Source organism: Urocitellus parryii, chromosome 6, assembly GCF_045843805.1.
Source record: "Urocitellus parryii isolate mUroPar1 chromosome 6, mUroPar1.hap1, whole genome shotgun sequence".
NCBI lineage: Eukaryota > Metazoa > Chordata > Mammalia > Rodentia > Sciuridae > Urocitellus > Urocitellus parryii.
This window is the reverse complement of record NC_135536.1, coordinates 7,050,416-7,077,808: the sequence shown is the minus strand read 5'-3', so window position 1 is coordinate 7,077,808 and position 27,393 is coordinate 7,050,416. Positions and strand designations below refer to the sequence as shown.

General features: G+C 52.8%; 1 protein-coding gene across 6 annotated transcripts in view; it reads right to left on the bottom strand.

Moving 5' to 3' along the window:
• The window catches only part of Bcl11b (BCL11 transcription factor B), an 85,218-nt gene extending 58,932 nt beyond the window's left edge, over window positions 1-26,286 (bottom strand). For 3 of the 6 annotated variants that reach the window (XM_026399433.2, XM_077799942.1, XM_026399435.2), the window contains exons 1-2: window positions 26,229-26,286; window positions 12,564-12,929 (exon numbers count right to left, since the gene is read on the bottom strand). In XM_026399433.2, coding sequence (XP_026255218.1) covers window positions 12,564-12,929; window positions 26,229-26,286 — 424 coding nt within the window. The remainder of the gene's footprint in view (window positions 1-12,563; window positions 12,930-26,228) is intronic. The other 3 variants (XM_026399434.2, XM_026399436.2, XM_026399437.2) reach the window with 2 other exon arrangements.
• Between the last annotated feature and the right edge of the window lie 1,107 nt (window positions 26,287-27,393).

The following is a 27,393-nucleotide window of genomic DNA, read 5'->3' as shown; positions in this document are numbered from 1 at the left end:
ATGATGTCTTCTAAATCAGCAACTGCTTTGCTCCACAGACTGGTTTGTGTTCATATCTGGACGGTGACAGGAAAGCAAACAACTGCACATCCCCATTTTATGGACAAGGACACTAACACAGGAACTGGTTTGCCTTGGGCTGTTTGAGAAGTAAATACCTGAGAGGCTGTGCAAGGCTCCATGCCAGAGTCTCCACTCTGGGGCTCTCACCTTAAGATGGGCCCTGACGTTCCAGCAAGTATTTATCAAACGTCTAACTGGGACTCAGGTGCCACCGTGGGAAACCACAATCGTAGGAAATCCTCTAAGAAAATCTAGGTTTCTCCAAGCAATAAAATTGAAGGTGCTCAAGAAAGAACGGCTGCAAGGGCAGCCTCCTCCCAGCCCTGTGGCTCCCAGTTCCACCAGTGGAATTTCAACTGGATCCAGCTGACAAAATCCCCCATGGCCAAGCAAATCCCCTTGCCACACACTGTTCCTGAACAAAACAAGGCAAATCCACCTGTGCCTGCAGACCCAGCCTAGAGCGCAGAGAGAAACACAGCAAGATGTGTGCCCCCAAGGAAGGCGAGCACCCTGGACTGTGAATGACAACCTTCTGCCACTGTGCACAAAGCCTTAACCCAAACCTAAAAAGAGAAATCACACCTAATTTTTTTTTTGAGTGTTGAGTCGTCAAAATAAGGAAAACAGATGATAAATTGGCCTCCTCCCCGGGTAATAGCCATTAAGTCGACCAACCACAGGATACCTGTCTTTCAAGCAAAACATGAACAATTACCCACACACACGCACCTGGTCTGCAAAAATCCAAAAATGTACATCTCTCTAAATGAACTGCAGAGACCTAGGATGAGGCCCCCTCAAACACACACACAATTAGTGTTTCATCTTTTCTTCTGTAAAGGAATCCGGTAACATAAATATTAATCAAACAGGAGAATCTGCCTTTTCGTCTTGGCCCATTATGAGCCTGGATTGTGATCTTTACCCGTATTTACAGATATTCAAAGGCAGATTCTATCTTGTTGGAACTGTTATAAATGGACGTCTGAGAAATCAACGAGCAAGTTCAGGCAGATATGAAAATCTTCCTGTCCAGGACTGGCAGCAGCTTTGGGTTGCCAAGTGTTGAATTGGTTCCCTTCTCCTCAGGCCTTTCAACAAATAAATTGACAAATACCTCTGACTCCTCCACCAGAGGAGCCTGCTGCTCAAACTTTGGATTAGCTAAATCGGGGATTTGAAGGGGGTTTTTTTGTACTCAAAATGCCAGGAAGACACTATTTACCCAGTACCTGGAGAGCTCAGAGGGTGCAATGAACGCTGTTCATGACCCAAATCCCAAATATTTATCTATATACCTATGCTTAAAACATTCTTGCCTGTTATAGCAGATGTGTTCTGTCTGGTTCAGACTTATTTCTGAATAATGGAGAATAGAGATGTAGATCCAACCCTGGGCTGGAAAAGCTGTCACAGGGAAGGCAAACTTTCCATCTTCCATAGGCAAACAGCATACATTTTTATTTCCAGAATAACAGCTTTGGGAAAATGTTTGAGCATTTTCTTAAGAGCTTTTCCTAGAGAGATCCACTGGAGGCCCAACCCTTGCTGGTGGTGATCTTTAAGGGTCTGTAGGTGCTTCCAACAATCAGAGGCCAATTTTTAAGAAGCAAAAATAAAGACCTGCTCACCGGCTCCTAGCAAGGTGACCATTTGCATACAGATAAGAGAGTGATAAGAGAGTCAGGGCAGAGAAGGACTAACATTAATTCCCTGTAATTCCAGGAGGCTAATTCCAGGTGTCTCCTTCCAGAGAGGGTTCCATTCCCACACAATTGGGAAAACACTTTCTTCCCTCTGTGTTTTTAAGTCCCAGCCCTAGGATTTCCCTCTATGAAAACTGGCTCCCTCTTTTTCTTCGAGGGGTAGGGGTGGGGGGAGTTTCCAAAGAAAGTCACTTTGAAAAGGCCTGTTTCCCCAGCGTGATCACAAACCGTGCTAGGGAACTCTGAGGCTCCTTTCTTCTGGGCCTCACCTGCCTCAGGACCTGGCGGGCTGAAGGCCGCGCGACCCTTCCGGGAGATGGCGGCGGGCGGAGAGGGGGTCCCCGGGCGTCCCCGGGATCCTGGACAAATGTCACTGTGGAGAGGAAGCCCGCCCCTCGTGCCTGGTGGTTTCGGGGAGGGAGCCACTGGCAGTTTCCAGGGGTCCAGAAATGCAATTCGCCTTGCCCGACAAGGTCACCCTCCGGGGCGCACGCACGGGGGCCAAGCAGAGAGCAACCGGTGGAGGAGGGGCGGCCGGCGAGCACAAAGGGGCCCTGGGCCCCCGGACTCCCCGCCCTTGACCTTGGGTCTCCGCCTCCATCCATCTCCGCCGGCAGCCCGGGAAGGGGGCTGGCCCCGGGCCAGGGGCGTGCTTGCAGGGCTGCGGCTGGACGGGGGCCGCCAGGGGGAAGGGGCACGGAAAACAGACTCCAGGGCTGCAGAGGGCCGAGAGGAAACCTGTATTCCAGCTCCCACGGGAGCCGGTCCCGAGGCGGCTTCGATCGCTGCACGCCCCAGCCCCCCAAACAAAAGTTACGCGGAAGCACTAAGGACGCCCCCTCCCTACGGTTAGCCCTTCGACTCGCCCACCCCGCGCCTTCCTCGGACCCGGGCCGAGAGGGGGAGGGGAGCTGTCATGGGAGGAAGAAAGGAGCGCGCCTTCCCGGCAGGGCCAGACGCGGGCAGGGTTCGCTGCGCCTCCGCCCGCCCCTCGCCGCCCCGCTTGGGCAGCTGGCCCATTAAGCCCCCGAATTATGCATGGGCCTGAAGCCCCCCAGCCCTCCCACCCAGGAAGGCACAATCAACGTGCGCGGAGAGACCCAGGAGGGGAAAGCGGGAAGAGGATGGCCTATGGGCATAGAGCAGCGCGCCCTGGGCGCAGGCTGGAGAGGCCAGGGGCAGGGAGAGGACCAGGCTCGTCCCGAGGCACGGTGAAACGCGGGCCAGGCGCAGAGAAACACCGCCGCAGGGAAAGCCCCTGGCACAGTCTCGAAGTTGCCCGATTGTCTGCGTGGTGCGGTCCGGGAGGTGCGGGTCAGTTCCGCGCCCCCGCCAGGGCTCACCCATCCGCCTGTTGGAAGGCCATTAGGTACTCTGCCTGGGCGTAAAAGGGGCGCTAACGGACCCCAACCTCGCAGCCCCGGGAGGGCGGGGCCTAACTCCCACGCCTGCAGGGCAGGAGCTGCTCGGGCCGCTCTCGCACGTGGCGAGGGTTGGCATGGGCATGGGGAGCGCTAGGGTCCGAGTGTAAGAAGTGGGTGCCGCAGGCGGGGGCGACCAGAGTCTTGCAAGTTGCGATCGTCGGGGAACTTGGGAAATTGCACTGGTGGCGCCTGGTTTCCTGGGAGCGGGAGCAAAGGTTCAGTGGCAGGGTCGGGAGGACTTTGATGCCCCCGCCCCACCGCCACCACTCCCCCACAGGCACCCCACGGCAGAGCGCTCCGCGCTGACCCGCCTCCCCGCCGCTCGCCGCTTTCCGCGTTCCAGCCCGCCTCGCTGCGGTCCGCATGCCCCGACACCGGAGTGTGGACCTCGTTTGTGGCCTCCGGGCTTGTCTGTTTATGGAAATGATTTCTCTGTCTTTCCTCGTCTCCCCAAAGCAAAGGCCAGGTCAGGAAAATTACATACTTCTGTTTCCCAGCGAATAAAGAAGCCTCGTTTGCAGGGAAAGTTTTACAAGCCAGTGATGCAGGGTGAAGACCGCACTGTTTAGGTTTCTTAATTGGCTGGCTTTGAACTCGTAGTGGGAGGGGGGAAAGAACCCGCTCAGACTCCAAGGGAGAACCCAAGTTGTGAGGGTCTACAACCCCAATGTTTTTAGGTTGCTGGAGGTGGGAAGGGGTCTTGGAATGTTTGTTCTACTTCCTCCTTCAGGGAGAAGAATCCACACTGGGGTCACACTGAGTCCAAGACAAGCAGTCCCTGGCCCCCCCAAGAGAGGACCCCTGGATCCCTGGGAGGCTGTACCCTTGGGAAAGCATGGTCTGTCCTGAGCAAGGACTTTCCAGGATGACTTTGGCTTCTGAAGTCATCAGGGGGTTAGGGTTCTTTGGCTGCCATGTGGGATTGGACAGATGTCTATCTGTGCTCCATCACTTGGGGCACAATCCAGGCCCTGGGGCTGTCAGCTTGCAGGTCTCTGTGCCTTTAGGGTCATCTTGGGTGGGTGCTGACCCATGCACCTGAATGCCTGCACCTTTGAGGCGATGTTGTGGCTGACAGAGACTGACAGCCCAGAAGTCCTGGAAGCTACCTTTCCCCAAGGACAAAAGCCAGGATCAAACACCCCTGGCTTGGAGGAGAGGGCTGCCCTGAGATGGTGCCTCTGAAGAGCTGCCTTCTCTCTACACCAGGAGTGCTATTTTTCACCCAAAGGTGCCTAGGACCCAGCTTCCATGTTGCCCATGTGGTTGGCAAAAGCTTTCCCAGATCTGTGGCTCCCCACGTGGTCCTACTCCCTGTTCCTCGGCCCCTCTCCACATCCTGTCACCCTCAGCATGGACTCCTTTCTGAGCACCCAGGGACCTCAGACCAGAACCAGCAGACCAGCAAGAAACCCACTTAAAAATAAAAGAAGCCCCTGGCAGCTGGCCTTCTGCAGCTGGCCTCTGCTCTGCCTCCGGAGCTCCGGCTCCCTGCCCTCCTGCAGGTCACCAGCCTCAGCCTAGCAGCATCTGGGCCAGGGTGGGCCCAGGTTTTGCAGAGCCTGAGGTTTAAATGATTCTGGGGACCCTTTTACCAAAATGAAAACAAAACAAAACCACACAACTGCAGCATGGCCCAGAGGGGCCTTGAGCTAACTCCAACCTCCGGGGAGTACAGAAATCCTCCCAGGTGACCTGACCGCATGGGCAGAGGACGCTGTGGAGTCTTTCTTCTGACAGTTTTCACTGCCAGCCATGCTTCTTCAGAGAAAACGTACTTCCTGCACCCCACATGTGACAGCGGAGTCGCGTCAGGGTTGCTGGATGGGAGGGGATTTAGGTGGGAAGCTGTGGTCTCCCACCCCCGCCCCCCAGCCTGGCTCTTGCAGCTGTTGGAAGCCACTGGTGGTTCCTTAGCACATTCTCAGCTCAGGAGCTCAGGCCCAGAAGGGGAGAGGGCCCACTCAAGGCCACACAGCTTGTCAGCCACAGGATGAGGCCTCAGGCCAGAGTCTACCATGCCTGCCCCTCCCCGAACGCAGTGCAGCAGACCACCTGCCAATTGCTACCCAGCTGGTCAGGGGCAGCTCTTCACAAGAGGCACAGTCCACAGTGGCACAGTCCACAGTCGGCGGTCCACACAGAGTCCACAGGCATGTAGAGGACAGGTTCTTTCACACCCTCTAGGGCCCAGCTACCATGATGGAGATCCATCCTTAGAAGACTGGCCGTCATTCCTCATCACCCAGCTAGGAGCAGAGGTTCTGCACCAGGAGCATTAAAAGACCACAGGATCCCCCAGGGCCTAGGCTGCTGGGAGATGGTGATGGCCCAGTGAAGACCCAGGGTGACCCTGGGGAGCCAGGAGCCTGGTTCTTGCCACCAGCGACTCCTGGGGTGGCTATGACAGCACTTAGCCACCCTTAGACTCAGCTGCCTCCTTTACAAAATGAAAGCAATTTCTGCTTCACCATCTTTGTAGAGTTGATGGGAACGCAGGACGAAATGTGACCACGGGCAGCCCTGGTTTCTATAGTGAAGAGCTGACTGCTGGAGTTGACACCTTGGGCCCTAACTCACCACTGTGTGACCTTGGGCAAATGACTTAACATCTCTGTGCTTCAGTTTCCTCTTCTGTGAAGTGGGGTTCACATTAGCACCTATGTCATGAGGTTGTAGGGAGGATGAAATCAGTTACTCTTTGCAAAGCCCTTCAAATAGCACATACTAAGCTCCAAAAATCCAAGATCTCTTTGTTTCCCCAGTGAAAAGGTGACCCCAAGGGCACAAAGGTGACAGCCAGGCTGCCTGTTTTTACAGATCACCAACATACAGCCCACTCCTAACAGATTCTAGAGGTAGTGGCCATGCATTAGCCAGGCGTGAACATTAGCAACAAGGACAAAAACAGAACTGTCAAGTGCCTAATAAAAAATTTAAGTCAACTGCTAACTATTTATTGTCAAATAAAAACCCTAACAATAATAATAACTGAGGCTGAGTGTTGGTTAAGTTCTCCCTGCAGGAGCCCAGTTGTCCTTCTCTGCTCTCTTCCTTCTTTCCTGACCCGCTGCTGGGAGTGTGGAACCACCTGTATAAATCCCCAAAGGGGGGAAAGAAACCATCCTTCTAGTGACCCGTATTTTTGTCCTTGTTTGTTGAAATTAAAAAAAAAATTCCACTACAACCCAGGGCTAAAGTCAAAGTGGCGCTGTTGATGTCCTCTGCTCTGGTTTGTAGTTTGTGAGTAGCCTCTGCCCCCTGCCCCCACCTTGCAGGGCCAGCAGAACAGGCATTGCTTGCTGCATCTACAGGTGAAGACCCTGGAACTCCACCCCCCGTGGATGGCCTGCCTCAAGGCCCTGCGCTCAGGGAAGGATGGGAGAGTGGCAGCAAGCAGCTCCCGGCTCAGATCAGGAGGCCAGAACCTTCCTTTGGATCCCACCAATGGCTCTTTATTATTAAAAATAGTTCAAAGCCCACAGGGACCTATGTTATGCCCACGTTGTCCAAATCAGACCTTCTAGCAAGCCTGGAGATGAGAAAGAGAGCTCTAGCCTTCTAGGGGCTCCGCTTTGGGGAGGTGAAGGAGTAACTGGAAGTCATACAAGCAAGCCTCCTGCAAACCCAAAATTCCACAAAATAAAGCAGTTTGTATTTATGCGGTGGGGGGTGCTGTGTGACAATGAATATAGCCTAAAACACATTTGCATGTATGAAAAAAAACCCAGCCCAGGCCCGTGTGAATTAATATTTTATTGATTTTTGTGCTGCCACCTGCCTCTCCAAAACCTTCACCAAACAGGAAAGGAGATGACGGTGCCTCAGACTCAGGCAAGGTTTCCAGGGACCTGCAGACTCTCGGCTGTATCCACCAAGGCCATGTCTGTGATGGGCTGCAAGGGCCACCCCACATAAGGTCCTGGAGTAGTGCCTGTCACCACTGGCTCTGCCAACGAGAGAGGCAAAACTCCTCTCCCTAAAAGCCTCCTGTCTCCAGTCACCCAAGGAAGCCAGGCCAGCCCAGGTCTGACTCCCTTTGCTCTGTGGCCTTGCGCAAGTCCCTTAACCTCTCAAAGCCCAAATTCCACGTAGGGCTAGAAATATCTATTTCAAGGTTAGAAAATTCAGTGAGATAACTCAGGAAACACACGTAGCACAGCGAGGAGTACCAAGTAGAACCCCTGGCTCCTCCAATCACCCCTGCCTGCCTGAGCGGCGAGGTCAACCTGCCAACACCTGCACCCAGCCCCCAGCCTACGCCCAGGGCCATGTCCCTCAACAGACAGCGCACTGTTCCTCGGTGCAGACAGAACTAATAATTAGCTGTCATGATTCAATAATAAAAAGAGATAATCCATGCCACAACGCACATGGATTTAACTAATCTTAATTTGGAAGGAAAATAACAACTCCAAATAGATCAAATGCAAGTTTCTCAAGACAACCTGTGAGTGGGGTTTATCTCCAGTTTCCAGCACAAGCAAGTTATTTAGTTTCTTCCACTGGCCAAGCTAATAATTTTTCGCATTTATTTTATTTATTTATTTTTAAAGTCTGAAGCAAATATTCCCAGAGCAGCAATGTAAATCCTGAGACTCATCAGAAGCCCTTCTCTCCAATACGTCTTGGTCACTGGGCCCCAAACTGAAGTCCCTTCTGTACCTTGCCTGCTGTAACAACCCCCCAAGCTCCTCCCTGGCCACTCCCAGGTTCCAGAAGAAGACAGACAAAGCTGGCAAGGACATCCCAGCAGGGAGTGCCTGCCACCTCCCAGCCCAGGGGGATGTGCTACCTCCTGTCACTTGCTGCCTATCTTAGCACTTCTCCAGAAAACTTATGTTCTGGGTTTGTGGGGACGGAGGGAAAGCAAACTGATGAGTGACGGCCAGTACCCTCCCCGCTGCAGCTTCTTTGGGCTAAGGAAGGGGTGATACCCCGGAAACCTGAATGACCAGTGACCAGGCCCCTCGCCCCAGTGCTATTAATGGTGATGCTAGGGAAGCGTCTGGAAGAAACCGCTTAGAAATCCCAGGTCGGTACGCAAACGTTTTGCCTGAGAAAAGCAAGCCCCCTGAATGCTGCCAAGCGGCGTCCACACTTTCCTCGGCTCGGCTTTCTAGAAGCGTCTTGGTAGCTGCCTGTGGCTCCCCTGCAGGCTGGTGGGGTGTTTCCCAGCCCCATCTCATCTCGCCCTCGGTTTACCACTGCAAAGTAGGTGTGGAGGAGGAGACGGGCCAGGAAAGTGAGGCACCTCGCCTGGACGGCCAGCAGGTAAGGACACTAGGGCTCAACCCAGGAGACGCCCAGGCCCCAGCCCCTCCCCAGGGTGAGTCCAGCATAGAGCTGTCACTGTGTGACATCACGTGACAAAAGACACAGGGCAGACACGAACCGACCGCAGTGGATTCGCTCTGACAGCGTTTGTGATGGTGAAATCCTCAGACCCAAAGGACTTTTCCCCCAACTCTCAATGGGGAGCCCCATTCCAAAGAGACCTCTGCCGGTAACTCCAACATCCCAAAGTGTGTCAGAGCTGGGAACAGCAAAGCACCAAGAAGCAGCTCCTGCGTGCACATGGCTACGTCCACGTGTACCAGGCACAGACACGTCAGACATACCCAACCGTCGCCGGGTGTGGCGGCTCACAACTGTGACCCCAGCCACTTGAGAATCAACTGAGGCAGGAGAATCACAAATGCAAAGCCTGCCTGGGCAACTTAGGGAGACCCTGCCTCAAAATAATAATTTAAAAAATAGGTCTGCGAGTGTGGCTCATGGGTAGAGCACCCCTGGCTTCAACCCCCAGTACCCCCCCAACACACACACCAAAAAAAAAGAAAAAAAACCACCCAATCATCATTAAGTACCCTCACAGACAAGGAAACTGAGGCTAAGAGGTCGAGTCAAGGCCGCAGACTGGCGGGAGCAGGGGAGGCTCCTGCTTGGGCTGCGTTCTTTCCCAAGCTGCACAAGGCCTTCAAACGCCAAATACCAGGTCCCCTCCTCCCCAGTCCTCCTCAGAGCACCTCCCAGATAACTGCTCAGTGATTTCTGCTCTTTGCCACACCTAGAACCTCTCTCGTCTCCCCTCCCAGGGTCCAGGGAGCTCTGCCCCCCACACATGGACCTGTGCTCCAGCAGAACCTCAACAGGGGCAGGGAGAGGCCACAGGAAGGGACCTCGGGACACCCCCGACTCACCTCCAGGCCAAAGACAGAGCCACCCGCCCCCAGGTGGGCCTGGAGACACACAGCCAGGAAGCCCGTCTGCCCACAGCAGATGCTGGAGGTCTGGCCTTGGACCAACATCACACGAGTCAAGGACAGGACTGCCACCAGCTCACACCCGGCCACGGTCCCCACAGAGACCTCCTCTCCCTCCCCTGGGGGCTCTCCTCTCAGCCTAGGCGCCCAGGACAGGAAAGGGTCACAGGTGCTCAGAGAATGAATGGAGGCATGTCCTGCGGAAGACGAAGCTCCAGAAAACGCCTCCCCTCACCTTCCTATTTATCACGAGAGAAGGAAGGAAGGAAAGGACAGAAGGTGGACACGGGGCCCACACCCCCATGCAATGACCGACCCCGTTCCCACAGTGGTCCGCACCCTGGGGACTGAAGAACTTAGGCCAGCCCTCCCATCCATCTCTGGGGTCCCCGCTTCTAGAAGCACCTGCTAAGAGAAAAGCCTAGGTCCTGGCGGGGAAAGCAGAGGCATGGGATCAGCACGGGGGGACCCTCATGGCCACCTGGCCTTGGGCTCAGCCACACCAGCAGCCAAAGCCAGAGGTAGGGTCCCAACGTTTGCCAGCGACTGACCAGGGCCAACGAGGCCATAGGGACAACAGCAGCCCATGAAGCAGCTGAAGGACCCTTGGAGCCGTGGCCTGAAGGCAGGAGTCGAGGGGCCCAGCCAGGCCAGCCGTGCCAAGGGCCTGGGCAGCAGCTGTGCGGGTTTCCGGAAGCCCAGGCAGAGAAGCACCCATGATTCCTAGTTCCCCTCTTAAAATATAAAGACTCAATTATCTTTGAGCAGCTTGCTTTACACATGAATTGACACATTTATTTTACAATAAATAACTGAAAGTTATCTGTGTTTCCTTTACTGTTAATCTACACAGAGAAATAATAAACAGGGCTTGTCTTCAAAAACTGCAACGACGGCAGTCCTCAGAATTCAATTAAGCTAAAATAATTAATGCTCCCACCATATTAAATTACTTTATACATTTGAGCCACTGAAGTTTTATTCTTTAATCTTTCCTTTTTTATTAAATAAAAAAAAAAAGGAACGAAAAGAAAAGTTGGTACCAAAGTAGGGAGGGAAATGGGAAGAACGGGGACAAGAAAGGAGCCCGTGATAGGCTGTTAAAATGGAAGGGTCGTCCGCCGCTGACACAGCGTGTAGACTGTGGTGTGTCTTTGATTAAAATAACATTTTAAATGCTTTGAACAAACATATCTCTTTAGACTTCTGAGGGATTATTTTACATATTTCTTCTAAAATGAAGAAATCCATTCGTCCTGTTGCCGAACAGAAAGGCCAAGAATATCTTTCGTCACACATAAAATAAAAATACTGGAGCCTGCTGCAGTATTACTACCCAAAAAAGGGGAAAAGAAAAAAAAAAAAAAAAAACAGGGTGTAAGAGGGACCGAGGGTAAGGACAAAGCAGCCTCGGAGATCAGCCTTTCCTGGTATAAAATCATGTTGAGTCACTTTCTTAAACTCGCCATGGGGACCCAAAGACTCTCCTTGGAAACACCTTCAATGTGACATGAGAATTCAGGTGTTTGGGGGAAAAGCTGTGGGTCTGTGCATTGAGAAATAAATGGGGATCTCACCAGAGGCCACCCCTGAAAAATCTGTGGACAGTGACAGCGGGTGTTCATCCACTGCTGGAAACTGTCCCTTGGGTGGTAGGCACACAGTCACAGGACCCAGCACCCCTCTCTCCTGATGGCTGGGTCCCAACCATGCAGCATCACCCCTTGCTTTTGGGAAGGAGGATATGATCTCAAGCTGGGCACCCACCAAAAAAGCAAGGTGTGAGGGCCAGGCTGGTGCACCGGGTCTCCCACTGCCCAGCACGGGCCGCAGGAACCTCCAACGACCTCCTGGACACCATTGGCCACCTCATCCCAGGTGGGCAGAGCGAGGCCCCAAGTCACAAAGCTGCCACGTGCTGGAGATGGGCTTGCTGAATTACCCCTCCTGGGTCACAGGCGGGCCCTGCCACACCCACCTCTATCACCTCCAGTCCCTCCAGTGCCCTGTTCGGCCTCCAGGACCCACACGGTGGGGTCCAGCCACACAGTTTCCCAGCAGGCCACCTACTGGCATGCTGCAGAGCCACAGGGGACCCCTGGGAGAAAAGCTGCACTGGCAAAGGACTTGGGGACTCCCCCTGCATTAAACCCTCATCCTAGGCCTGCAGGGGACATCGTGCCTTGTTGACAAATGGGGAAACTTAGGCTCATGAGGTGACCAGCCCCAAGTCAACCAGCAGGATTCCAACTCCTCTCTGCCTGAGCTCTGATTCCTGTGGCACTCCAGGACAGGCTGCAGTTTCAGGGAACACGGCCAGGCCAGGGGCCCCTGTCTCCCACAGACCTCCCGGGCTCAGAAGTATGAACAGTCTGGTTTGCACGCAGAGCAGTGGCTCCCCGGGGGGGACCAGCATGCCATGGTGTGGCCAGGAGGTAGGACTCACTGCAAAGGAACCTTGCTGGGGGGTGCAGGCAAAGCCCCACACCTGTTCTGAAGGTGGTTAGACACGCTGTGCAGGTTAGCCAGGTGGCATGTCCAACCTCCTGAAGGGACACAGTGCTCCCTTCCCCCAGACCTACCCTGGGGATCAGGCAACGTGAGAAGTGCCCCCGCTCGGGGAGGCCTACCAGTCATGGCCATGCTCACCGTCTCCTCAGTCCTCACAAGAGTCCTCAGAGACCAGGGTCCCCTAGCCCACTTCACGGCAGGGCAGACTGATGGATCCCAGTTGTAAAGAACAGACTCCAACCCCAGACTGTCCAGCTCCAAAGCCAGGGACTGAGCCAAGATCACCAGCAGAGAGTGCACCACACAGACTCCCAGATCTCCACTCTGTGTTCCTGGCCACCTCTGGGTTAGGCCCCACCATTGAGTCCCCTCGCCAAAAGCAAAGCGCCCTACCAGGCCCAAGGGCATCCCTGAGCCTCAGGCCTGTCTCCTCCAGAGGGTCACCCTGATGGTGGGCCCTCGGAAAGGGGGAGCCCCAGAGGCCATGCTGGAAGCCCCCAGACCTCCCGCAGCACCAGCACTCTCAGACCAAGGGCGCGGGACCCGGGAGGCGGCCTCAGCAGCGGCCAGGTGAGCGCCACGTTCCATACCTGCAATGTTCTCCTGCTTGGGGCAGATGCCTTTCGTGGGCGAGAGCAAGTGGTCGTCTTCATCGGGCGTGACCTGGATCCCGATCTCTACCGGCTCCGACACCTTCCTGGGCTCGGGGCGCGAGGGTGGCGGGCTGCCCTGGTCCAGGCCTTTGCCGTAGCAGGCACCCAGGCCGCCGCCACACTGCTTCTTCTTGTGCTCTATAAAAACCAGGATGTCCCCCAGGGGGAAGTTCATCTGACACTGGCCACAGGTGAGCAGGTCAGGGTCGGGGCCACCCACCATCAGCCCCAGGCCGCTCGGCTCCTCTATCTCCAGACCCTCATCTTCCTCGAGGATGGCGGCCTCCACGTGGTCAGCCTCTGCTGGAGACAGGGGAGGGGCAGAGAAGACAGAGATGGGCTTAGGCGATCACAGGCACCCGGCGCTCCTTCCCCACCTTCCCTCCAAGAAGCAGACACCCTCTGCTGCCGGCTGCTGGGGCTCAGGGTGCCCTCCCCAGGACCAGGGGTTGCCAGCCCCCCAACCGGGCACTCTGAGGCCCCGGGAGAGACATCCGAACTCCCAGAGGGTACCACATGGGTGGTGCTGGTTTTACTGCTTCCTGGCGTGTTTTCTGCCAGTTTCTCCCCAACACAGCATCCGAACACACATGTACACACGCCCGTCACACCCGTCCTGGCGGTGAACAGTACCAGCTGGAGACGTCTCTCTCAAGCCTCACGGTATCTGAGCATCACCTGGGGAGCTTCGAAATATTCTGATGCCCAGGCAGCCGCACCCCGGCTCCATCACCGTAGGACTGAACATGAGCATTGTGCGAGGCTCCCCAGGTGACGGGTTGGGCAGCCAGGGCTGGGAAGCAGGGAGCCAGAGCCCAGTCCCCCTGCTTGGGCAGACCTGCCAGCCCTCCCTTCCCTGGGACGCTTCCATTCATGTTCCTGTCCTCCCATTCATACCCATCCTCCTCACATTCCTCTACCTGAGCCCTGGCCTCACACCAAACTAGGAAACAGAAACCCAGACGGGCGTGGAGGGCCGGTCCTTGTGAGAGAAAGAAGCCCACACGCTCAGAAAGCGACAAGTGAGTGTCAGGTTCCAAAAGCCACGGAAGGGAGACAGGATTGCTGCAGAAGGGCGCAGGGGCCAGGCGGTCGGCGCAGGGGAACAGGCTGGCCTGCTCCCCAGCACCCCTCAGCGCCCCTCAGCGCCCCATCCGCTCCTCTCTGCCCCTTTTTGTTGGTTGGTTTTACTTTCATGCTCAGAAATAGAAAAGAAAAAGAAAAAAAAAAAATTCTTCAGACTCCAAAAGCATTTCTTGGCAAATACCTAAGCACGTGTCCGATGGGCTGTATGTTTTCCTGTTTCTTTAGCCACCAGTATATTGCCTCTGGTGGTTGTCTTCGCAGGGACGATGCTGGGAAGGAGCACGGGACCTGGATATTCTGAAGCTAATGGATGCCTCAAAACTCAGCACCCTCTCAAGGGGAAACTGCAGAAGTCCACAGCCAAAAGTGTCCTCAATAGGGGGAAGTGGGTGACAGCAGGGTTCAGAGTCCCTGAGGCCTGAGCAGACTCGGCCTGGAATGTTCTGAGAGCAGGCGTCAGTGGGGTTGTAGGCAGGGCAAGTGGCAGGACCTTCAGAGGAGCCTGGGGTGTAAGGCCAAGGAGGCAGGTAGATCTGCAGCCTCCAGCCATGTGGTATTTAGGGAAGGATAATGAGAACCACAGAAGGACGGGGAGAAGGACTGGGAGGGAGGGAAATGCATTCCGTGGCAGTGAAGTTACCAAAAGGACGGAGCCAAAGAACAGATAATTTAAGGAAAAAATTCTGTGGCATCTTCCATCCGACATAGAAATCACTGCTCTGTGCTTTCTGAAGGCAGACTTTTGCTCAGGGCCCCGGAGAGCCCGTGGGGAAAACTCAGCACAGAAGCTGGGGCTGGTGACGTAGACCGTCAAGTCCGAACTGTGCGTGGACAGGGAGAGGAACAGGTATCGCTGAGAAGGGAAATCGCGACTGGAGATCCTGCCTGTGGTTACAGCAGGGCAGACAGGGCCCTTGATGAATTAAACGTAGAAATGCGTCAGAAAAGTGGCAGCACAAAAACACCCCGCAGATGAGGAAATCCTACATCTGCCGTCTGCAAACCTCGAACAAAAAGATCCGACAAGGTAAAGAAACAGTCCTCACAAAGCCGGTCCCACAGACCATTAATTACACTTTAAAAAGAAATCGGAGTTTACTTAAAAAGGAGTTTGGAGACAATGCTACATAATTAATTTACCAATTTATTTTATGAAAAGATGCTTTGCTATGGTTCAAATGTAATCACAAGCTTCCCGCTGAACAGTGGTTGGAGGGAGAGCCTAGAAGCCTGTGAACGGTTTGTCAGGACGTAAAAGGTAATTATTCGGTGCCTCTTTTCCCTTTAATGATCTAACATTGAGCAATACTGTTTATATTGAAAAGCTCGCACCTTTAATTACCAATTACATATACATAATTTCAGAGCCAAAGGAGAGGGCTGTGAAAACAGTTCTTTAGAAATATAAGGATGTATTGTGCGCCATTTCTAGAGAAGGAGCGCTAATAAATGGGAGGAGGATGTCAAAATATTGTTTTGTTAAAAAAAAAAAAGAGAGAGAGAGAGAGAGAAGCACAAAGGAAATGAGCTGAAAAGAGAAAAAAAGAAAAAAAAAAAAAGGACAAAATGAAATTGAGAATTCAAACGGAACAGGGGCAAGGTAGGTACCTGGTTCCCTTCTAAAGGCCACCCCTGAGCAGCCTGGCCCGCTGCCTCCTGCACAGCACTGATAAAAACAACGTGGCCTCCACACTCCCGACTTGGTCGCCCTTGCTAAGTGCCAGGAGCTCTTTCTGTCTTCTAATTGACTCTTCAGCTGACTTTTTTATTGGTTTTTTTTTTTTCTGAACATTTACAGCCACGTGCACCCTCCTGGGTAGACGTTCTAGCCAGCCGAGAGACCTCCTCTCTGCTAGGAAGTGTTAAGCTACAGATGCATTTCCTAATTCAAAAGAAACACAGATAGATTTTGAAATTAGCAAAGGTCACACAGGCCTGGCCACCAGCATCCCTCGGTCTCCAGGCCTCCTTGGCCAAGACTCTGTACCAGTTCTTCTTCTCTCTCTCTCTCTCTCTCTCTCTCTCTCTCTCTCTCTCTCTCTCTCTCGGGGTAACATCTGGTGCTCCCTCCCTCTGTGTTCTGGTGTTCCCTGTCTTTCACCGCCCTCGTGAAGCAAGCCCTGTGAGCCCCAGTCATTGAGTTTGAAGGTCCCCAGTGCCAGTGCCATTGACGGTGCCACAGACCCGATTTCAGTGTCAAGTCCCTTCACAGCCAACCAGCCTGGGGAGCCAGGCCCTGCCAGCCTCCCTCAGGCAGCCCAAGACTAGCCAGGGCTCCAGGCTCAGCTCTGAACTTGGGTCTCCATGCCCAGACCTGGACCCAACTCACTGCCTCTGAGGGAGTTGGGAGGAAAAGAAATGAGGCCAAAAAAACCCCTCCCTCCTTCCCCTCCAACTTCCAGCCTTAAAAAATAAAACTCCCAAGAATTCAGCATGTCCACCCTGTCAACTCCACAGACTGGGGATTCCTCTCCCCACCCCCAGGCTGCAGAGCACTGAGCTCTGACCTGCTCCATGTGACACCTGGAGGGAAGGTTGCCCTCGGCGCCAGGCAGCAGAGTCCCCTGAACCCCAAACCACTCTACTTCTGGGTCAAAGCAGGTGGGCCAAGGCAGCTCAGGCCTGAAGCTCAGGGCCTGCAACGACACCCCAAAGACTGTGGTTTCATTTCCGCTGGCAGGCGGATACCGGGCTGGGCCTGTTGGGTGTGTGTCAGTGTTCGTGCATGTGTGTGTGTGTGTGTGTGTGTGTGTGTGTGTGTGTGTGGTGCAGCGTGCGTGTGTTCCTTCTTAGAACTGTACCGATAATGAAAGAAAGAAAGGGAGAAAGAACCACTCAGCCAAGTCCTGAGAAGAGGCAGGTGAGAAGGTGCTCCGTCCTCAGGAGCCCCTCCTCTACCCTGTGGACACCTGGTTTATACGTGACCCCAACTCTGCACCGCCTCGGAGGTCCAAACTGCCACCAGAGAGGAGAAAGCCCCAGGAAAGAGAAGAGACAAATTAAAGCTGCCCTTCAAATCCCCAAGCCCCACAAACCAGTCCTCCTACAGCCACACCCAGCAAAGCTGGGCCTTAAATAATAGGGCAAAAGATATGGTGAGAGGTGCTTTTATGAAACTTCCCCAGTGTCAGGCGGCCCTGCAAAATAGCTCTGCTCTCTGTATACTATCAGCGAGCCAGCGATGGCAACAATGTTTGACTCATTAAGAGGAAAAATGAATGGACACAGCAGGCAACTGGCTCAAATGTCAGAAATCAGAGGGCTGAGGAGGCTTCTGAAATGTTCAGCCCTAAAGTGTATGAACAAATATATATTTCCTCAGGCACATGCATGTGTGTGTGTGTGTGTGTGTGTGTGTGCGCGCGCACACACACACACACACACATAGTTTTCTTTTACAACAAAACCACATTTTATTTACAAGGCTAGGCCTCCTCCCAGCTGGTAAACGCGTTTAGAAGCAATGAAATCAAGCTTCACAAATAATAATGGGCATCGTTGTTAAGTGGAGGGGGAGCACTTGATCCCAAGACATACTTCCCCATGTCGCAGCTCTGCTGGGAAGGAATTTGGGGCAGAAGGCAGAAACGGAGAGACAAGGTTAACAGGGGCCCTGCGAGGGCTCAGCAAGGCCTCACCTGGCGAGTTCTTTCCCCCACATGCTGGGCTCCTGGGGCCCCGCCCGACCGGGTCCATCTCTAACCACCACCCCTGTACCTGCCCTACGGGGAATTCCAGCCAAGAGGTCGGTCACCTGCTGTCCCCAGAGTACAGGGCATGTGCACCGCTCCATATATGTGGGCACACCACACACACACACACACACACACACACACACACACACACACACAGGTGCCCTGCCACATATACAGCACATAGGCTCCTGTTCCCCTTCACTCTGTGTCAATTCAAATCCAAATCTCTATCTTTAATGGCTAACAGTACAGAAGAAATCCAGGCAGAATTATTGTTTTGGTGATGGGGGGTGGGAGGGAGGGGTGAGGAGAGATGCACCAGGCTCTTAAACCCGGATGCCGCCAACGTCACAGCCGCCATCGTGATGTGTACTCGTGTTTACAAGAGATGTAGAGCATCCGTCGCCCGAGCTCTGCACCGAGGAGACTTTGCACCTGCTTCCTACGAAGTCGCAGCCTCTGCTCGCAAGCCCTTGCTTACCAGTAATCTGCAAAGGGATCTTTTTATTCTCTTCGATGTGAACGTTCAGGGAGGGACTGAGACTCCAGGCGACACTGAAACGCCACCGAGGCGCGCACGCGACAGAGCACAACACTTTCTGAGCTGCCATCAATTTTTAATTTATTGGATCCAAGGGAAAATAACAACCATGGGGAGGGGCAAGGAGTGGGTGGATGGGAGAGAGCAGGAATCAGTTCTTGGTGTAAAATATAATCTATGACCAGACGATGCTCAAGAGGCAAGACAAGAGATTTCATGAAGTTCTCCCAGCTGAGGGGATGCTGAAGCCTGGCAGAGGCCGAGACGGAGGCAGAGCGAGACGTGCTGGGAAGGATGTCCACGCAAGGCCGCGCAGGGTTAGGACATGAGGAAGGGAGGAGGGGAGCAGCCAGGGGGCACGGCCAGGCAGGGTCTGAAGCAGGAAGCATTATGTGGAGGAGCCCTCTGCGCCCTGACCATGCTCAGTGAACCGCAGAGTCCAACCTGTTCTGGGTGTCAAAGCCCTGCACCTTCCCAGACCCTCCAATGACCATATCCATGGAGGGACAGCTGCATACCAAGGCCACCACCCCGTCCACTCTAAGCCAACCACAGCACAGGCCTTGAAGTAAAATTTTCACCATGATGACATCTGGGAAGAAGATACACAGCCAGTGCAAAACATGGTCACCAACTTGGGTCAGGCTCCCCCCTCTGGAAGGATGACCAGGCTCCTGCTCACATAGCCAGTGGGGAAAGGTGTGGGCCAAGCCCCCAGTCCAGGAAACAAGGAACTCCTGATCAGTGAAGAGGTTCTGGCTACAGGGAAAAAGAGCCTCACTCACATTGTCAATAAACTTGAGTGGAACATTGAGTGGTGCAAGGGAGAAGCCCGTGCACACAGACAGTCCTGGGAAACACCAGCCTAGTTTTGGACAGATGAAGAACAGTTCCTTACAAAATACCCAGGGGCATTCCACAGGCTGAGTCCAGCCTCCTCCCCTCCCCACTGCACTTACTTGTCTAGAACCTCAAAAACTGAGCTCAGGAATCTGGGTCTCATCAACCCTAAATCAGAAAAAAAAGGAACAAACCAATAAGGAAGCCACATCCCGAATATGCACAGATCCTTACTAAAAGGCTACAAATGAAAGATTAAATCCTCAACACCAAAGAATGAAGTGTCCCATGTTTTGAGTAAAACACTTCCTTAAAGGAGGGTAGAAAAAAAAAAAAAAAACAATTTCCTACTATAGAACACCTTCTTAACACATTCTTCTACAAAACTGCAAATTCCTTAATCTCAGAGCCACAATGGGGCTCATAATGATGTGACACAAAAGCATTCTTTGTGGCCAAATGAAGAGATTTGTTTTATTTAACATCATGCTTTTTCAAAGGTGCCAGCAGTAAAAAGGACTTCCATAAGGGCCCCTGGACCACGAGGCTTGGACTGGAAGAATTCAGATTCTCAGAGGCCGACAGCAACATCACGAGGGCAAGAGCTGCTTCCAACATCTCGTTTCCAAGGTAGAAATTTCAACATGACCCCATTTCTAAAAAAATTCTAAACAGTGCATCCATTTGCGGCACATGTTAATCACAATAACATTGGCATTGGACTTTCTTGAGTCAGCCTTGCATGTTACAAGACTCATTAGAATGTTTCACAAATGGATTTGTATTTCAGCAGTTCAGTGGAAGGGGGTCATAAAAAAGTTATGGAAAAACAGAGGATTTTTCCCCCTCTTTTTACTTTGAAGTTACTTAATTTTGTGTGGTCTGGGATTTCATTACAGTAAAATAGCTCGGGCTGGCTAATTCAACACCCAGGCAAATTATCAGCTGCCATAGAGGGAAAAAAAAAAAAAAAAAAAAAACAATGAATTTCTTGAATTTCAGCAACTAAACAGAACACTTGCATATGTCAAAATGCCGGACCCAAGTCCCCATGAATCTAGCACTATTTATCAAACCCCGATCTAGTGTCACTTTTACCAGTAAGAGCGAGGCCACTCTGCTCACCCCCTCCACCAGCTCATGAAGAAGACAGACACAAGAAGTGTGTCTCTGTGCTTTCGCGCGTCTCCAAATAGCTTGCTCTCGGGCTTTGCATACACATCCTGGGAAAACCTACTGCTCAAGGGAGGCAGGCGGTGAACAAACGGTTGTTCCCGAGGAGCAGGGAGAAAAAATGTGAACGATATCACCAACGTTTGGCTCCCTGGGGCCGGAAGGCAGATTTGCGGGATCAGGGAGCAGGGAAAAGACAGAACACACAAGACCCCAGGTTGGATCATGTGAGTAAATAAACCGTACTCGAAAGTGACAAAGCCAGTCGGCAGCTGGAAGACACTGATGTTCATCCCTGGGTCAGTACCTCCCCACACATTCTTCCATACCTCTGTCCCATTAAAATGTACATGAGTGTGCCTACAACTAGCTCCGTCTTCAGAGAGGGTCCCTCGGCCAGTATCAGTAACTTGGCCGTGCCGTGCCGTGCCGTGCAGAGCATGGTCCCCTGAGAGCATTTATTTTCCCCTTGTCCTCCCCAGATGTGACACCAGAAGCCAAAGTCCTTAGAGAGTTTCAGCTTAAGGTGAGGCCCAATCAGGCAGCCAGACGGTCCTCCTTTCCAGCCCCTGGAGATGAGTGGAGAGAGTCCTCAAAGGACAAGACCCTGACCCATCCCTCCAGTCCTCCTTATTGTCTTATGTGCACTGTCATGCCTGTGGTCGGGGCTCAGCCACAGCCTGCGAGCTCCCCAGGTTCCAGCAAAGGACTGGGGATTCCTAAACTGAATTTTCTTAACAGTCTTCTGCAGGCCAGAGGCCACTGCTGGGCCGGAGCCTTCCGGAGGTGATGGTGGCTCTTCCTCCCTAAGTTGTCCAGAGAGCTTGCTGTCGCTATATGCTTACAACCGGCTCCATTCGAACATTAACTGAAGTAGAGAAATCATCAGATAAACGGCTGGCCCTCTTTCTCCAGCCGATGACAGCACTCGGCTTTTGTCTGACCTAATTTATCTCTCTTTCAGGTTAGAATAAAGCACTCTTTCCTGTCACAGGGCAACCTCTTCTGCTCACGTACTGAATTCGAGCATCAGATTCGGGCTGACTGAGCTGTCTGCAGATTTGTCCAGCTTGGTAAAGAAGACGGCATAGACCTAAAAATCCCGTGACCAAAGCATGCATCTTCCCCAGCACTAAATGACATGTTGTAGGGGGGGGACGGTCTCATTACATGCCATCCATGAAGGGCATTGCCTGGGGTGAAAGGTCTCCATCAGGGGCCCTGGCAAGCACATGCTCCTTCTAAACAAAGTTTAGCACATTATTTGAGTTGGCATCTTTGTGGAATAGTGCTATTTCCTCCAGTACAGGGGGAGCATTACCTAATAAGCAGAATTGAGAACCCAAGTGTTATAAACTCTGAGCTAAAAGGATTTCCATTCATCAAGCTGTTTTAGGTACAAAACTCCCCAATGCAGCGATTCTCTGTATCCCCAGATCTGTAACATGCAACCCAGAAAGTGACGGTGCACCTTACCCAAAATGATGAACCCTCTTCCCGACCCCCCAGCTGGATCACAGATGCCTTAACAGAGTGTCATTTTCAGAATGTCAAGACCACAGATAAATCAGGAAAACACACTCATCCAAAACTAAAAATTTTAATTGTTAAAAAAAAATGCAAGAAAGAAAGAAAAGAAGAAAAAGAAAATTAAAGAAAAAGAAAATACCTCCATCTGCCAAGGAAAGGCTTGTAAATCAATGGCGATGGCTTGAAAATAGATTTCTCAAACTTATATTCTCATTTTGTCCTGCACGAATCTCTACAGGAAAATCAATATTACAACTTCACACTTAAGACATTTTGCAGCAACGTAAACTGCCGGCTGCTGATGGAAGCCCATTCCTAGCCATTGTAGCAGGGGCGCCACCAGCCATGACACGGGCACCGAGCTCCCCCTAGCTGCCGAGCGGCGCCAGGCGAAGCTCAGTAATTTCAGGCTTGCCATGAACCAAAAGCCAATTCCACTGAAAGTTTATTTTGGAAAGTATTTTATCACAACAAACAACAGAGAATGCAAAGCAATCGGGATAGGAGATGAATAGGGCGAAGGGAAGGCACGGTACAAGCCGTGTGGCCTGTAAGACAGAGCCAGGAGTTCCCTGCTGATAAGGCCCTGGAAACTGGTATGCTCACTCCTCAGTCGGAAACCGGGATCCGCAATCGGACTGTTTACATGCTTCATTTCCCCTGAGACATCATTCTAATTACTGTCAAATGCACCCAAAATTGGCCCCTTGTTCGATCAAGGAAAACCCCCTGGGTCTACACGGTGGTCACCAGTGCATCTCACCCAACCCTCTGATCCCAGCCCCCTTGGATGCTTCTAAGGCCCGCTTCCAAACACAACCATGTTTGCCCTAGAACTGGAGAAATGGTTTCTTTTCGGGTATAAAATATTCTGAAGGCCAAGCAAAACCACCAACATCAAGGCTGAGGCAGATAACAACACTCCCCCCCCCCAAAAAAAAAAAAAAGAAATATGCCTAAGTACAAAATCTTCAGGTAGGAAAAAAATACCCTTTAAAAATATTAGGAGTTGTTAAAATATGCTCACGACTGTTTTCTCTCAGGTGTGAATTACAAATGAATAAAACCAGCCTGGCATAACACCTTGCATGAGCACGTTCTTATTCTCCCGTGGAATCGAAGCAGCTGACATATCACACTTCTAATGATATGGGGTTCCCTTCTGTGCAGAAGGGAGACAAACTTCACTGTCCCCACCCAACTACCAAAAAAGAAAATAATAATAATAATAATAATAATAACAGAAGAAAAGGAGGGCCCATGTCTTATGAAATTTATCAGAGGCCCAGTTTTGAAAGATAGGTGGACCATTGTAGATACACCATCCTCTAGGGAGTTAGGGTAATTGTAAGCACAGCCACCTTCAAAACATACAGTTAGTGCAAAAGCTAATTTAAAAGGCGACCATGGAATTAAAACAGTTAGCCTAACTTCCCTGTCAAATCCTGGGTCTCCGTTTGTTTTGCAAAATCATGAATTCATACCGAAAATTATTGATCTTCCAAGGAAACCTGTTGGTGGGTTGCTGAAAATTCACCTTAATTGAGGTCACATAATTTATCATGGACATCTTGGTTTATTCAGTTTCTTCAGACAGCCTCCAGCCCCTCCAAGGATTTGAGTACATTTCCCTTCACCCTGGCCCTGTCTAGCACGGCCGGCTCTGGGTCCTTCTCGCTGCCTGGTCAGCCGCTCCCCCCTTTCGTCCTCTTTCACTATTGTTACTGTATTGTTTTGTGTTTGTTTTTATTCATGGCTGTGACTGTCCTCCAGTTTTAAAAGCTATATTCATCTAGGTCAAACATTTGAAACAAACCAGAAGCCCAGGTTTTCATTTCCAGCTGTCTCCCTCACTCTCTCCTACCTTGCTCTTCTCCCCACCAGCCCTGTCTGTAAATTGAACTAACTCATTATGGAGCCCCTCTCCTGACCCCTGACCAAGAACACGGATGCTATTTGTGTGCTTTTCTGGTTTCCCAGGACATCAGTTAGCCCAAGTTGCATCATCCCTAAAGAACCTAAGGCTGCTGCCCCACAGGCCCGCAGGCTGCCGCCCAACTGATCAGGCTACGTTTTAGGTGGTTTCTTTCATATTTAAAAATCTCAAATGTGAACACCAGGTGGGAGGGCACCTGCTTTGCTAGCCTGAGCTCCAGAGCACCCGAAGTCTAGGGCTCCTGTACAGTCTGGAGAAAGGCAAATCCCCAGGCCAGGCAGCCTCAACTGCCTCTGATTGTCGCCTTCCCTGCTAGCTCCCACCTCCAGGGTGACACAGGACAGGCAGAAAAGCCAGCTGCTTTTGGATAATAAGTAGCCTTGTCTGAGAACTGGTTGGACCACTCTCCCTGCTTAAACCCCTGCTCAAACCAGGACTCCCTGTGCCCCTGGAAAGCAGGCAGATTGCTTCACGCCCTCATCTCCGTCCCCTCTTTCTCCCCATCACCCTTCTTTGCTTCTCTTTCCCTCGCTGCCCCTGCTCCAGTATCATCAGTGGCTTTCCCCAGATGGAAGGATGTTGCACCAGGCACCCCTCGCCCCCATGCCCAGCTGCCACCAGTCCTCCTGCCCAGGGTTTTCTCCTGATGTCCCAGGAATGCCAGGAGAGTGGAGAGCAAAAGCAGGCAAACCTACCTGCCTCTTTCCCCTCACACACAACTGCAAAGGCTCCTGGTTCCTGTCTCGGCTGCCAGCTCGGCAATGCACCCCCAACATCTCCCCCTTCCCCACCCCCCTACTCCCCCTCCTCAAAAACAACCCTTGCAATTATACAGAGGCTCCGTGGGGCAAATTGCCTCCTGGAGAAATTAGGCGTCTGCAAGTATAGACGTTTTAACAACCACCCCATCTAAAGGGGGGGAGTGTAGAATAAGCATAAGCAATTGCTGCTGCGGCTTGGTGAAGGAACGAAATGTCAACTGGCGAAAAGGACCTTGATCAAACCACGCTCAAATCTGGTTGCAAAACATTTTGTTTTAAATGCAACCAGCGACTCTTCTTTGATGTTACAATAGCGAAAAATAAAAGAGAAGTCCTCTTCCCTCCCTCCAAAAAGGCATTCCTCTCCCAAGAAGCTCACATTAATATCTATTCCTCCCCCCCAAAATAATAATAATAAATCCACAAATTCTTACTAATGTATCTGCTGTAACAAAGGAGAGATGGCAACAGCAATTGCTCCGAGCAGATGGCTCCTATGCTGGGTTTTCAGGGGAGGGGAGAACCCCTTTATATATTTATTTATTTATTTAAATTTTTTAAAATATAACATAAATATTCGGCTCTCGGCCGCCCGGCAGCCAGTCCTCGGCGGCGGCTGAGCGCGCAGCCCTCTCCAGCTCTGAGCCGGAGCCCGGCCCCAGCCTGGCGAGGTGAGCGGAGGACTGCAGGAATACAACTCGTCTCCGGTCTCGATGACACCCAGAGGATGTTTTATTTCCATTGCAATAAAAAATAAATAAAAAAAAGCCACGGCGACCCAGGCACTGCGACAGAAAGGAACGGCGGGGAAATGTTCGCGCGCCGGGAGGAAGAGTCCCCGGCGGGCTGCGGCGGGCTGCGAGCGACGCGAGCGGACCTTCCCCGTGCAACAGAGCGGGAACCCGGGAGGGCTCCCCTTGAAACGTCGTACCTGGGCCGCTCGCGCTCGCGATTTTTCTTTTCTAAATAAACCCAGCTGGAGCGTTGGAAACTGCTGCGTGTCTGACCCGCTGCCTGACTCTGCACGCCCCGCCACTTGCTTGAAATCCACACGATTTCATTCGGTGGATTTCCGCTGCGACCTGCCTTGTTTATTTAGATAGGGAAGATGAAAGATACTGAGATAGATGGATAAGAGATTGATAGGCCTCTTTTTTTTCTTCTTCCTTTTTAATTTTTTTTTAATTTTACTATTTTACAGGCGCATCCCTCTCTTCCCACTCCTGACAACCTTTTTTTTTTTTTTTCACCGTGGCGGGGATTTTTCACCAACCCCAATTCCCACCCCCACCACCATTTTTTTCCCCTTTTGGAGTGGGGGAAATCGGGCAAGATCATCCCAGGAGACGGAGGTGGGGAAATGGGGAGGGGGGCGCTGGTGCCAGGCAAACAGCCGCGCAGCTGGATTCTTTTGCAAATAGCCAGCGGAGGGGAGGGAAAGGCGACTACGGAATCCTAGGACCGGCGTGGCCGGCGCCCTGCCGGCCTGGGCTCAGCGACAGAGAACCGGGAGCCGGCGGCCACCCCTCGCTCAGCGGTTCCTCCAGGCCGGAGCGCACCCCAGTCTCCTCCGCCCGCGCCGTCAGCGCGGACCCACGCGCTCGCCAACTTTTCCCCACTTCCCGGCTCCCCCCTCCCCCTCCGCTCCCCCAGCCCCCTCCCCCTCCTCTCCAAACCCCGCCACCAGCGCCGCCGCCGCCACACACGCCGCTCGGAGGGGCTAGCGTCCAGCCGGGCTCGGCGAGCACACACACACCTCCTCCAGCCTGCGCGCCCCCTCCCCGGCCCGGAGCCGGCTCCGCAGGCCCCCGACCCCGAGGCGCGTGTGGCTGCGCAGCGCCCCGGCTTCCCCGGCTGCAAAGAAACTTTCCTTTGGCCCCCCGCCCCCCACCAGGCTGCGGGAGGATACCACTGGCTCTGCCAGCCAGAGAGCGGCCCCGGCGCCCGGCCGGGCCTGGCTGCGCCGGGCTCGGTGTCCCCCGCTCCGGGCGCCCAGAGCCCCATTCTTCGGCCCCTCTCGCGCACGCCGCAGACACTTACGGGTGATGAGCTCCCTCTGGGACAAGTGCTGCGGGTTGCCCTGTTTGCGGCGGGACATTGCCCCGGCATCTATTCTGGCATCGCCCGGAGAGCTGCACTGATGGGGGCCGGGGAGGGGGTCTGAGCCGCCGCCGCCGCCGCCGCCGCTGCCGCTGCCGCCGCGCCGCCGCGCCTCCTCCTCTGCCCGGGTTGGTTTTTTTTTTTTTCCCTTCCTCTCTTGCCCTCTCTTTCTCCTCTTCTTCTTTATTTTGCTCTTTCTTCTATGATGTTTTTTGTTTTGTTTGCAAAAAGAAAATAATAAAACAAGAAAGACCTCTCGATCTAAAATGAGAAAAAGAGGCAAAAAAAAAAAAAAAGAAGAAGAAGAAGAAGAAGAACTGTAGCTTGCCGCGGACCGGCTGGTCTCTGTAAAATATATATTCTTTCGAAGGAAAAAAGATCTGTTACACTTCTTCAAACTGCTTGGCCTCTTGGACTTCTAAATGTCTTCTTGAACTTAAACCGGATTTTGCACCGGCTCCTGACACTTTCTTTCAGGGTCTGGTAGGTGGAACGCGCACTTCCACCAGAAAGGGAGAAAGAAAAAAATGCAAACAAATAAAAAAAAAAAAGAAGAAGAAGAAGAAAAAGAAAAAGCAAAGAAAACTTGGGGACTTGTCTCGTACCCCCTTACCCCGCCCCCTCAAAAAACCCAAAGCAATGTAAAACTGCCGCGGTTCGGTTGTTTCTGGGTTTTCTGCGGGCTGCCTGTTTTTTTCTCGGAGATTGACCCTTCCGAGGCTCTGGGGGGACTCCAAGAGCGGCTGCTTCCCAGTTCACCTGGCAGGCTGGCGCCGGCCGGAGGGGCTGCCGAGTCCCCGCGAGCGCTCCCCAGCGCTCCCCCGGCGCCGCGGGCCCAGGGGGAGCGGGGCTGAGGGGCGGCTCGCCCAGTGCGCCTGGGTCGGTGCGGGCGCGGACTGGGAGCTATAGATTGCAACGTGAAGATGGCGGAGTCCGGGTTCTCTGGGAGCTCTCGGTCTCTCTATGGCTGGGGCTGCCTCTGTACAATGGGATAAAATTCAAGTTCAAGTGCGGACGTGACGTTTAATCTGCACTAGAGACAAAAAGACCCAGAGAGTCGGAGCACTGGGGGCGACTAGCGGTGGCTTTTTAACATTGTACCCTG